Source organism: Cavia porcellus, unplaced genomic scaffold, assembly GCF_034190915.1.
Source record: "Cavia porcellus strain 051 isolate PalLab524CR breed Dunkin Hartley unplaced genomic scaffold, mCavPor4.1 scaffold_19, whole genome shotgun sequence".
In the NCBI taxonomy this organism is placed as follows: domain Eukaryota; kingdom Metazoa; phylum Chordata; class Mammalia; order Rodentia; family Caviidae; genus Cavia; species Cavia porcellus.
In genome coordinates this window covers 13,881,618-13,893,920 of record NW_026947502.1, presented here as the reverse complement: position 1 = coordinate 13,893,920, position 12,303 = coordinate 13,881,618, and the positions used below count along the sequence as shown (strand labels likewise).

The 12,303-nt window shown below is 42.2% G+C and overlaps 1 protein-coding gene across 6 annotated transcripts in view; it reads left to right on the top strand.

Annotated features, from left to right (window-relative positions):
- The window catches only part of Ebf1 (EBF transcription factor 1), a 427,788-nt gene that overhangs the window by 407,299 nt on the left and 8,186 nt on the right, over window positions 1–12,303 (top strand). For all 6 annotated transcript variants that reach the window (XM_063230720.1, XM_003473317.4, XM_063230717.1 and 3 more), the window contains 4 exons: window positions 4,631–4,696; window positions 5,603–5,780; window positions 6,414–6,593; window positions 9,219–9,413. In XM_063230720.1, the coding sequence (XP_063086790.1) occupies window positions 4,631–4,696; window positions 5,603–5,780; window positions 6,414–6,593; window positions 9,219–9,413 (619 nt within the window). The remainder of the gene's footprint in view (window positions 1–4,630; window positions 4,697–5,602; window positions 5,781–6,413; window positions 6,594–9,218; window positions 9,414–12,303) is intronic.

Below are 12,303 nucleotides of genomic sequence, written 5' to 3'. Positions count from 1 at the left end.
GTTAGTTATGCTTACATGTTTGACATGCTGTGCCTGGTTCCCAAGGTAGCTTTCCATGAATGTGAAAATACCTCAGTATTTTTAAAGGCCCGAGAATACAGTTAATAGAAAGTTGACGTACACGAAGGCTAACCTCATGTTGCTGGCAGCCTATGACTTGAGATAATGTCTGTGATAGACATGATTCATTATGTTAGTCACAAAATTAAAGTGTAAGCACAAGCTAGCAGGAGTGAAAGAGCAAATTCATAAAGAAAAAGTGACATTGAAAAACAGTGATCAAAACTTGATCTTTGGGAATTTATATATTGGATTTAAAAGTCTGTAGCCAGGTGGAACACCAAATTTAAGCCTGCTTTTATAAACCATCCCACTTAGATGACTGTCATTTCATCATAAAAATTATCCATTCATTTCTTAAAATCAGCTTTGTTATCTGAGAATAAACTCTATCCGTGGGAACTACTGAGTTGTGTTTCATTTTCAGTAAATGATAGTTCTGTCTTTTATTAGTGTACCACTATGTTCAGTACCAGGTTTCAGAAGACTGAGAGGAAATTCACATGGGTGTTCCAGAGACGGGAACCAGCAAAAGGAATGCCAAAAGAAAGGAGGGTATACAGACAGGAAGGAACCAAACCCTCTGCTCCTAGACCAGAATACAGGCCACTTACTCAGATGCAGCAGAGACTACATGAAGAACCAGAACTATAGGATGGCAGCATTTTTGTGGAACCCCCACAGAACCTTGTAGCTAAGTGCTACAAAGTTAACAGGTCTTGAAAGTTGTTGCAGAGTAATACTCACATGTGATAACTGGGGAAGAAAGCAGCTCAAGAATTACTCACCAACGGATTGGTTTTCAACATGGAAAGCAAGCATGAATCTTTTTTTTTTTTTTTGTATTTGCTGTGCATTTAGCATGTTTATTTTGAAGGCTCTGAGTCATAAGTAAAACCAACGACTGTTACATTTGAACTATTTCTTGGTAACCCGACTTTGCATGGAGTTTCCTCAGTGTTTTCATCAACTCTAATTAGATTTAAAATAACAAACCTACTTCCCCACTCACATAATCATCAGCTGATGGTCACTGCAAATTAGTAAAGGCCAAATTTTGATTGTGAGAGGAAATAGATTAATAGAAAGTTATTTTAAAGGACTATATATTCTCTGTTTCTTTAAGAGAGAGGATTGAAAGCCATGAGAAGAAAAAAATAGTCTGACTCAGGATGTAGACTGGAGCACAAGCATTATCTTTTTAAATAGGACCTGGAACTTTTCAATATTTAGGATACTGGCATTTGTCCTCATAACCCCCAAATGAGATTTTTTTCTTTAAATTCAAGGACAGAATGAGTTATCCGAAAAGAGTGTACTCTCTGTTTAAAACTGCAAGTAGGGAGACATTTTAAATATTGAGAAGACAAAAATCTCTCCTGACAAATAAATGCCATGAAAAATTAGATATTAGCAATACCAAATGCTCTTTTCAGAATTATTAAAATTGAATATTAGAATCAAGGGATCCTTATCCTATACTCCCTCCTAATGTCACAAAAAATAGTGCTGTAGGAACCGTTTCATAGACAAAAAGCTATATGACATATCAGTTCTTCCCCTTATGGGAAATTTCTTTTTTCCTTAGCACCTCAGGTTCAATCATTTCTTAATGTGAAATTACAGATTTTTCAAATTACCATATAAAACGGCAAAAAAATTACACTTGTGACCACAGAAGAGATAGCATACACTATCAATTTGATTTTAAAAGGCATATATCTTTTATACTACCTGTCATTTTTATAATGCCTTTTACAAATTTAATCAATACATTTTAACATTCTATATACTTTAAGTGCAATATACAATAAATATTCAAGTTTCATCTTAAACATGCTTTAGCCTTTAAATTGTTGAAACTGCAGTGCCCTTTCAATCTACTTACATAATGTCATAAAATATACATTTCAAGGTAAATGAAGTCAGCTACTTCAATTTAGTCCCTCAAACTGGTAGTAAATGAGAGGTTAACACTATGGTGCCAAACCCATTATTGAGTAAATTTAGCACCTTGGACAGCTCTGTAAAATCTTTATTGCTTTCCTGACCTGCTCGTCATGTTCTGTCTGTGTGTTCAGTGGCTCTCAGCTCTGATTGAAAGGCAATATATTAGATCCCCAACACAAACACGCTCGGGGGCTAGTTCACTGGGAACGTAATGACATGGAGGTGAGAGCAATTTTCTAGTCACCGAAATCCAAGCACCTTGCAGGTTGTTGCACTAAGTCATGGAGGACCCAGAAAGACCCTTACTCCCATTTGCAGAAATAACTAGTCATTGTCAATGCTGTGCCAATATGGGTCTCCCTTCGACCTCAAAGTCGGCACACTGCAGTTAAAGGTGTTTTAAAATGGGAACAAAACAATTTAAGAGGATAGCTTCCAGGACAACAAGCCCAAGTTCAAGCTCATCACTTTCTAGACCACTGGCCAGAAGCAAGGCTTGGTGAGGTTGCACCCGTGGTGCTCGATGGAGGCCAAACATGTCCCGCTCTCACCGATCAAAAAAGGCAACATGGTGGGGGGAGGTCAGAGCAGGCTGCAACAGGAGACAAGATTCATGTGCCACCCTCTAAAGGAGCAAATGATCCCCAGCCCCTGGTACCAAAATACCTGGTTAATTATATCAGCAAAACTTCATTACCAATAACATAGAGGACAAGAATGTATGCTTTATACCTAAGGATGGAACTTTCCAGGTTTACCAAACTTCAAAGATCATTGAGTTAATTTTGAATTTCCATCTTCCCTGGTTTTGTGAAACTTAGTAAAGTGAGAACTATATTCTAAGTCCCTGATTATAGTGTTGCAGGGTGAACTTCGTGAGTGTAATGTTTTCTGTACCTTATTGTGTTTTCGACAAAGAGATGAACATAAACTCAGAGAAGTTACATCTTAGCAAATAAACTAACTGGATCCTGTTCTGTTTTAATCTTTCCTCAGAGCCTGATAAAGCGCTGAGGTTTTAGTGAAAGTGGAACATGCTGAATTTGATTTGAGGATAGGGTTTAACATACCCACATCATAGTAAATTGTTAACTGCTGTGGTCCGATAATACAGCAAACAAAAAGTAGTAAATTATCTTTTAGATTACATTAAGAAATAAAGAAATGATTTCAGGTATATTGGTTCAAATCCACTTAGTTATATAATGCCTTTCACTCTCTCCATGAAAAATTACTGAGTTGTTTTTTTAAGGGGGTCTGGCAGCATAAGGCAAGCAAATGTTTATTGAGAACTGGAAAACCCTCCATCTCATTTTTGAATTTAGGACATTATATATGTCATAAGTAGTTACTGCAGTATGACAACTGTTTCATCTTATATTATAGAGAATTTTAAATTGAAAAATGCTAATATGTATCTAAAAGCTTGTCATTTCAAGAGTTGTTCAAGGATTTTTGAAGAGGCTATGGTGACAGCAAAATGAACGCAATTATATCCCTATTTTCTGATCAGTGTCTGCAGTACATGAAAATTGAACAGCACCTCTTCTCCATGCAAGAACTTTACTGTGTAAAATATTTAAACTTTTACTTGAAAAAACTTTCCCAACAGCACAAAATAGTAAACAGATCTTCCTGTAAATCACTTCTGATAATCATATCCCTTCTTGGGGTTGACTCTGTGCTAAACTTTCATTTGTACATGCCTGAAGCTTAACTTTCCCTTCCTTTGCACATCCCAGCATAAACAACTCCTCAGATAATTAGGGCAAAAAACTTAGAATGATTGCTCTCTGTCTGGATGAAAAAAATTGCCACCAGCCCATGCACCTTTGTAACATACTGTATGTTATTAGAACTGTGGAAATTAAAAGTGGAGGAAGCCCAGCTGAACGAATAGAGGGAGATAGCTCCTCAGCCAGAATAAGCAGTAAAGAGTTTGTCTAGATAAGGAAGGAGCAAATGGGAGGAATGACAAACAATACTGAAATTGCAAAGAATTGTTATAAAAGAAACAGGTGCTGCCACGGGGGTGCTTCTGAGAGCAGGAGAGTTTTTAGGTAAGAGCCTTAGACAGTGTTTTGCCTCAATACATGAAGTAGCACCCCATTATATCGTAGCTCTGCAATACCAGAGAGATAAACAAAAGAAGTGTAATGCTACATGCTTCTAGTAGCTCAAGATTGATTGGAAATTCTTCAAAAATGACCTGTCTGATAAGGTCATGGGTCTTGAAATAAGCAATTAAGTGTAAAATAAACACATCTTATGGATTCATAACATGCACTGAATGGCATTGATTGGAGTAATCTAGTAAATGACCTCAGGATTGTATTCAGCAATAAACATATGAGTGCTTTATCGTGCCTATAGCGGACTAGTGAGTGATGTATTTTATCTTGCAATACCAATGATGCTCACCTTTGACTCGATTAAGTGTGTATGTGAACACGGATAAGTTGGTGATTTAGCACCATTCTGGGGATCCCCCAAGGTGCTGCTTTTATAGCTGTGCTTTGGCAAAGAATTGCCCGAAAGAATGGAACATGATCATGTGAAGAGATCGTGACAACCTGCCTTCACTCAGAGGACTGTATTTTTTTTTTTTTCCTCTTGACAGGAAGTGATACTCAAAAGGGCTGCAGATCTGGTGGAAGCCCTGTATGGGATGCCCCATAACAACCAGGTGAGCGTTCTGGCTCTGTTAGCTGTTACTTCCTCCCTCAGTGCAAGATCTCACACTTTTGATTGTATGAGAAAGCATAAAAAACATAAAAGCCATATGCATGAGTTAAGAGCGTAAGTAATTCAGATATGGCATGTTGCAGGGCTATTCAATCCTTCCCTCTTTTGTAAATCTTTTATTGCCTTTTCTATTGAATCATTTTCCTGTACCAGAAAAAGTACTCTACTTAAAACTAATCTCTACTGGGAATGTACTTCATAATTGAAAAAGAGAGTTACTGGTGCTTTATTTTACTTCTCTTAGGTTTTCAAGCAAATTTAGAAGAAACGAGTTTAATTTCTTCTCCTAAAAAATATAATGAGGCCTGAATAGTACTGTCTGCTTCTGTCTTACAGAGCAGCTCCACGTATAGAACTCAACTCGCTCGGGAAACTGGACCAACACACACACAGCCCTTCTATTACTCAGGATCCTAGGTCAAGGCAACATGAGTTGCAGTCTCTCTCTCTGCCTCCCTCTACCCCTCTCTTTCTTTCCTTTCCCTTCTCTTCCTCTCATTCAGTAACTTCAGAGCAGCTGTATGTTATTCATAGGAAGGAAAAGCCCACGACACAGCCACGTACTATGATAGACCTTCAAAGTCAGACTAAAGATATTGGCCTTAAATAATGAGTGTCCTTAAATAAATTCTTTAACTTTTAGAGCCTCAGTTTCCCCACTTGTAATATGGCACAGGGATGAGATTAACTTCACAGATTTGTCCGCAGAGGTGTAGACGTGAACACAGTGAGCCCCGGAGAGCCTCAGCACAGCACCTGGCCTAGAGGAAGCATCTGAAAAACGGTATTGTTGGAAGTAACCATCTGGCTGGGGAACTCTAACAGGGCTACTCCTTTGCTTTTTCAGGAAATCATCCTGAAGAGAGCAGCTGACATTGCAGAGGCCCTCTACAGTGTCCCTCGCAACCACAACCAGCTCCCAGCCCTCGCCAACACCTCGGTCCATGCAGGCATGATGGGTGTGAATTCGTTCAGTGGACAACTGGCCGTGAACGTCTCAGAGGCATCGCAAGCCACCAACCAGGGTCAGGAGCCTGCTCTTTTCTTCCCCCTTTTTCCCTGACAAAGCCCAACCTCATGCTCTACCTTGACATAAAACAATTTTTTTATTTAAAATTTTTTTTCTTCTCAACAAGAGGATTTCTAGTTTGGGTGTGTCAGATATGGTTTCAGGATTTTATTTCTAGTTCTCTTGTCTGGAAATCTGGACGGGGGACTAGAAAGGATGCATGCATTTAGCGTTCTGTACATTTGACTTTTCCCCATAAACCACGAGCGATGCATTCCACAGAGGGTTGGAATTAAAGTTCTGAGGGCCCACAGCACATCCCTCTGGCCCCTGGAATAGAAACCTGTTAACTCCAGGTACATCTCTTAGACTGGGATTTATGTCTTCTCCAAAATGATAATTTATAGGCCCTGCATTGCCACTTCTCATGCCCCTGCTAAGTATTTATGATCTCTTAAGAAATGTGTCTTTTGCTCGCTTCCCATTTTAATCAGAGAGCTAGCACCAACAACCACACACATGAATCACCCAATCCCTTTCCTCTGCATTTGAGGAAAGGGACAAGAAACAATCCTTCCTCTGCCTGAGTCTGCCAGGCTTGCCACCATAGAAACACCACCCTCACCCTTCATTTTGTCCCCACCCTCAGGTTTCACCCGCAACTCAAGCAGCGTGTCACCGCATGGGTACGTGCCGAGCTCCACCCCCCAGCAGGCCAACTATAACTCTGTCACCACAAGCATGAATGGGTACGGCTCTGCTGCCATGTCCAATTTGGGCGGCTCCCCAACTTTCCTCAATGGCTCAGCTGCCAACTCGCCCTACGCCAGTAAGTAGATGTGTGTTCTGTGTGTCCTTCCCTTTCCCCTGGGAGAGCTGCTTGCAGTGCATGCTGTGGGACCTACCCTCTGGGCTCCTCTGTCTGAGGGTCCCCATCCTGCAGGGCACTCCCTTGTCATGCTGCTGACATGGCAGTGACCTCTGAGCTCCCAGCTTTTGCTCACACCCCATAGTGTCATCTCAATACTCAGAACTTTGTTGGAACCAGAAGCAGGCCCAGGAGGTCATGCCAAGCACCATGCTTACAGTCAATGCCTGCTTCTGTTAGTTACTAACTGGAAACCCAGACAAATTTGTCTTCCCCAAGCCTCAAAAATCAGCACCTGCCACGATACAGTGCTGCAAGATGCAGATATGATACTGGTTCTGAGGCCTGGCATATGACAAACAAGTTCAGAAATCTAAGTCACAATCACAGTGCTCTAAAGATAATGTGTAGTGATGCTATGGTGCAGTACAGCAGTCTGGCACTTATCTCCCCTCAGGGAATTGGGTGTCATTATGCTTTAATGCCTAGAGTTTTCTTCTTTATATTCAGAGTGTTCTTTAAAATTTTTTAATTGCTTTTCCCCAAAACTCTGGCAAGACAAAATACACACAGCAAATATTATTTGGTGCCTTGTCCTTGTATAAAAGAAGTTTAGCTAAAAGGGTGTATTCGGGTACATTTAGATTGTATCTAAAGAAGTTCAGTAAATTGTCATCTTTATGTATAAAATACATCTGAAGAACCTCAGCAGACTAGCATGTCTCTATAAAGTGTTGTGAGTTGTGTTCTCACAACCTTTTAATTTCCTTTTGAGAACTTTTACATATGTAACCAAGTTCATTTTGGATATGGTGAGGACTCTACTGCTAAGTAAAATGTGGTCAAACTCAGAGATATTTGTAGAAAGTCAGAAGATACGTTGTTCAGTGAAAGAATATTCATGATTTTTAAAAACTAATCTTCGCTGAAATTATTAAAAAATTGAAATTGTCTTCCATGGTGCAAATGCAAAGTGCATTAATCTTTTCAAAAAGGAAATGTCAATTTTGGCTTTTAAGAGTTAGTTCTGAAAGTATACATAGAGCTGTTTACTTTCTGGGTACATTTTCTGCTCAGGGTGTGCTAAATTTTATTTTTGTAATTTAATTTGTTCGGAACCAGCAGAGTGTTGAACAATTGAAATTCCCCAAATAATCTGCATATATCACGTCTATCTACTCGAAAGTCAATGTTTAGGGTTAGTTTCACATTAGATCCTGATTTATTGAGAGATTGTTTCTCATAGATCTATCATTTTGTGTTCTCCCATCTGTTCAATCAGAAAATGTTTCAATCATGACCTGAAAATTAAAAGGTGACATTCTTAATTAAATCAATAAGCTAATTGCTATATGGTAGCAATTCAATTTAGGGGCTTGGATTGGCTCTCTTTTCAAGCCCGTGCAGACATCCAGTGACTTCAGCCTGAGATTGCATCTGTCAGACTGTGAAACTTCGAACATTTAATTTCCATTAATTGATTTCCTCAGCGCTCACAAATATAGTATTAAATTCTCAAATAGGCCCTCAGATGGGACGGTTTTATCTGCATAAATGCAAATAAAACAATAAACACAAAGCCCAGCTGATTTGAATTTTTGCCTCTGTAATATTTAATTATTCATAAACCAATCATGTTGAAAAATTCCAACAGAATAAAAAATAGAATAAGACATTCTACTGGTGAACACACTTTCCAGTATAGAGGCTGATAACTAATAACGTTATAACGAATGGGGCTGCTAGACTATATTTCACCCCTTTCTCTGTTAACCACCCCTCCGAGCTCCTCACCTCTAAATACACATAATGATCACATTTGCCAACGAGATTAATTGCCTTCCTCAGCGAACCAGCAGGATTTCAAGTCTACGAATACTTAAAAATCAAATCTCCAGTGCAGGAGTTTTGCAATTTAAATGGGTGTTATTATTGAGCGTATTTTCACATTTACAAATCCTAAGAGATGTATAAAAATGCTAGCCTCATTAAAAGAAAGTACAGTTTAGAAAATGTTTGCACAAACTCTGAGGATGTCAGCTCTGTGTTCTGCTCCATAAAGCATTCAGTGTGATTCGGTTGGGTAGCGCCTTGGGCCGAGGACAAGGGGTCATTTCCCCCATGGCAGGTGCTGCCTATGACCAATTTGATTCCCACTTCTCTGAAATTCCAAAGCCAATAGGCCAAGGATTAGGCTACCCAAATAGTTTGCTGAACTCTGGTGGGCTCAAGGGAAGGGGACTTTCTTGATTAGAAAGCATTGCATGTTTTGCTTCCTGGCCTAGAAAACACAGAGGAGTGTGGATCTGTGTTCTGCTCCATGATGTGCTCAAGTGAGCATGTTTATTTTGGGTTCAGTCTTGGGTTGACTAGAAGGGACCATTTCCCCTGATGGAAAGTGCTCTCTCCCATGCCTAGCATACTACTCTACTAGGAACCTGGAACACATACGTGTTAAGTACTAACTGATGAAATGGACAGAGCCCAAGAGCTCAGGCAAGGTTCGAGAGAGGGTGGGATCTGAGTTTCCTGTCTCCAGATGCCACAAGGAGTCCTGATTTTCTTTTCCTTTCCTTTGTCTCTCAGTTGTGCCATCCAGCCCCACCATGGCCTCGTCTACAAGCCTCCCCTCCAACTGCAGCAGCTCCTCTGGCATCTTTTCCTTCTCACCAGCCAACATGGTCTCGGCCGTGAAACAGAAGAGTGCATTCGCACCTGTCGTCAGACCCCAGACCTCCCCACCTCCAACCTGCACCAGCACCAATGGGAACAGCCTGCAAGGTATGCCCCAGGCTGAGCAGCCTATCCAGGTTCTGGGGGTTCACCTCCCAGGGCCCAGAGTAGGTGCTCGCTGTTGCTAAGTGGATCAGCCTTCGCCCTGGCTGCTTCTCTGTTTTGTGTTCCCTCTCCTCGGTACTGGCCACTGGTCCTACTTACTGATCCCTGCTCTGCTGAAGCTGCCTGAGCAATTCTATTTCCAAGTCCAGCAGTTCTGCTCACGCCCAAGGTTTGCTTTGACATTTTCATTGACTCAGGCCGTTGTTTCTTTTTAGTCCTCTGTCACTTCCCACTGTCACCATTATCAGACTTGTCTTCTGTGAACTCTAGCAAGTTCTTCAGTGCAGGATGTCTCCTGGGACTGGCCTTCCCTTCCTGTCCCTGTACGACAACAAATGTATACAGGGCTGATAACTGATAGAGTAGGCTGCAACCCAGTCAGAGCCCCAAGGTTAAGACATCATACACCAAAGATCTACTGTCCACGACCAGAGATCTACTGTTCACGACCAGAGACCCTAGAACAGCTCTAATATATTCTGATTAATAGGAAAATTGCCCAAGTGCTTTCCTAACTATAGAATATGGGAAGTAACAGAGTCATTAAGCCTCCAGGTGACCTTTTCATTCTACCCTTTAAAAATGAAAGAAATCCAGCCTTTAAAAGTGGTTCCACTGTTTCTCCATTGTTCTCAGGTACTTGGCCTGGCTCATGGTGTCAGCCTGCACAGCCTCCACCGTTCCCCTCAGCAGGGCTGTGTGGAGCCACTCACTGCCCCTACCTTAGAGATGAGAAAACGAAAGGCTGGAGGGGGTGCCTGGCTCTCAACAGCTGGCGTGTGGCAGAAGATAGCTTCAAAGTCGGGCTCAAAAATGCATCTCCTCTTTCCGTCGCCCAAGCACTTTATTACTCACAGGGGGTAAAGAGGACACATCCCAGATGCCCAAAGCAGCCAGCAGGGAAACAAGATCAATAAAATAATCAGCCACTGAACAGTGTCAGGTTCTGTGTTAAACATGGAGTTAGCTTTATGTGATTTAATCCTCATGACTTCCTGATGAAGTAGGAAGGCTTTCAGGATCACCACCCTACAGATGATCAAAGGAGGCTTTGGGCAAGTGCCTGTCACAGATGGAGCTGGCCAGTGGAGAGGAATGTGAACCTGCCAGGGTCTGTGCCCTTACCTGCTCCCCTACAGTGCTCCCCATGCTGCCTCTGTCACGAGGCAGCATGTCACACAGAGAGGTCACCTACGGAGGCCAGGGAGGGGTCAGGAGGGCAGTGACACCTCTGGGACTTCCCAGTCCAGTTCATGTGTGCAGACGCATACAGGTTTACACTCACATGCACAGATTGTGCTGGATGCTTTACGAGGATGTAAGCACACACTGATCCTCCTCAGGACTGTGTGAAGTCAGCACCGTTCCCATTGTAGAGAAGGGAAAGTTAAAGCTCAGTTTGCTCAAGGTCACCCTGTAAATGATGGGGCCAAAATAGACCCTCACCATTTGACTTCAGAGCCTGAGCACTTTATCACTCTCCCTCGCTGCTGCAGAGCTTTTCAAAACATTCCTCAGAAACCTGCTGGCAAATCTGCCTGGCACAGCAAAGTCAGTGCCCAGCATAGCACCCCGATGCTCTCATTGGCCAATCCATCTTCTTCGAGGAAAGAGAGAAATAATCTGATTGTGGAACTTGATTTCAGGCAGTGTTACTTGTGGTAGGAAATGCCCACCCCCCCACAAAGGGGAGCCACCCATTCATGCCAGTATGATTCTTTTCAGCTAAAAATAATGCGTTGTCACCCTCCCTATACCTCCAGCTGGCACACTAGGGGGAGAATGCTTAAGCATCCATGCCTTGTAGCTGTGTTATGCTATAGTAATGCGTATGGGAAGCAGAAATTTACCATTCTTGAGCTGCCAGTCTCAATCCTGGCTTAAAGTTGACTTGGCCTGAGGAGCAAGATGTAATGGGGTATTTAAGGGTTGTCCCTGCTACTGGAAGGTCCACAGCTGTATCACTATCCACGGTGAGGTCAAATGTCATCATGCCATGTGGACCACTGGGAGGAAGAAGGGTTGAGGATGGGGGGCTGAGCCCAGGCTGCAGAGCCTCCTGGGTTTTAGCAGATCTAGAATTGGAAGGGTATGTGTGCTTACGTAGCAATGCAAAGGCTTCAGACACATAACACAATTTGTGCTTTTGTCCCTTACAGCTTGTGCAACCCAATTCTAACTCAATTACAGATTCCAAAAGTAGAGACAGTTCCCTGCCTCTCCTTAGCACCCGGGTGTCTTCTCCCATGTTTTCTTTCTAACATAAGGTATAGGGCCTGGAGGGCTTGGGGTGTGACTTCAAGACACACTTAGTACCGGATTTGCTGTTGTGGTCGACCCTGCCCTCCTGCCCTCCTCTTCCAGTTGGACTAGTGATGAAGAGATGCTCTGATTGTTGAGCATGATCAAAAGAAAGAAAAAAGACATTTATTGTTTTTTGAATTTCTATCATGTGCAAACATGAGTGGGAATATGAATATAGAAGTTAAAGCCGGATTAATGAGACATCTCACTTCCTGCCTGCTCCGGCCCAGCCTCTGTAGTCATGGGGCGAACCCCCACGGGAACTGCCCGTGCCCCTATGTGTGCCATCACAGGCACAGTCAAAAGGACTGACTCAGGCTGAGGCGAGCATCACATTTTGCAGTCAGGAGCTTCTGCTTGGGTCTTGGGGGAAAGTGACATTCTAGCAATGAGCTCCAGCCTTGCTTCGTCTTTAGCAGTTTGGACTTGACTTTTGCTGTTCACAGGGGACCTAGGAGGGTAAGGCTCACTGAAGCGTTTTATTCCTCCTCTTCCTCCTCCGCAATAGTACAGTGGCACCTACTTCACT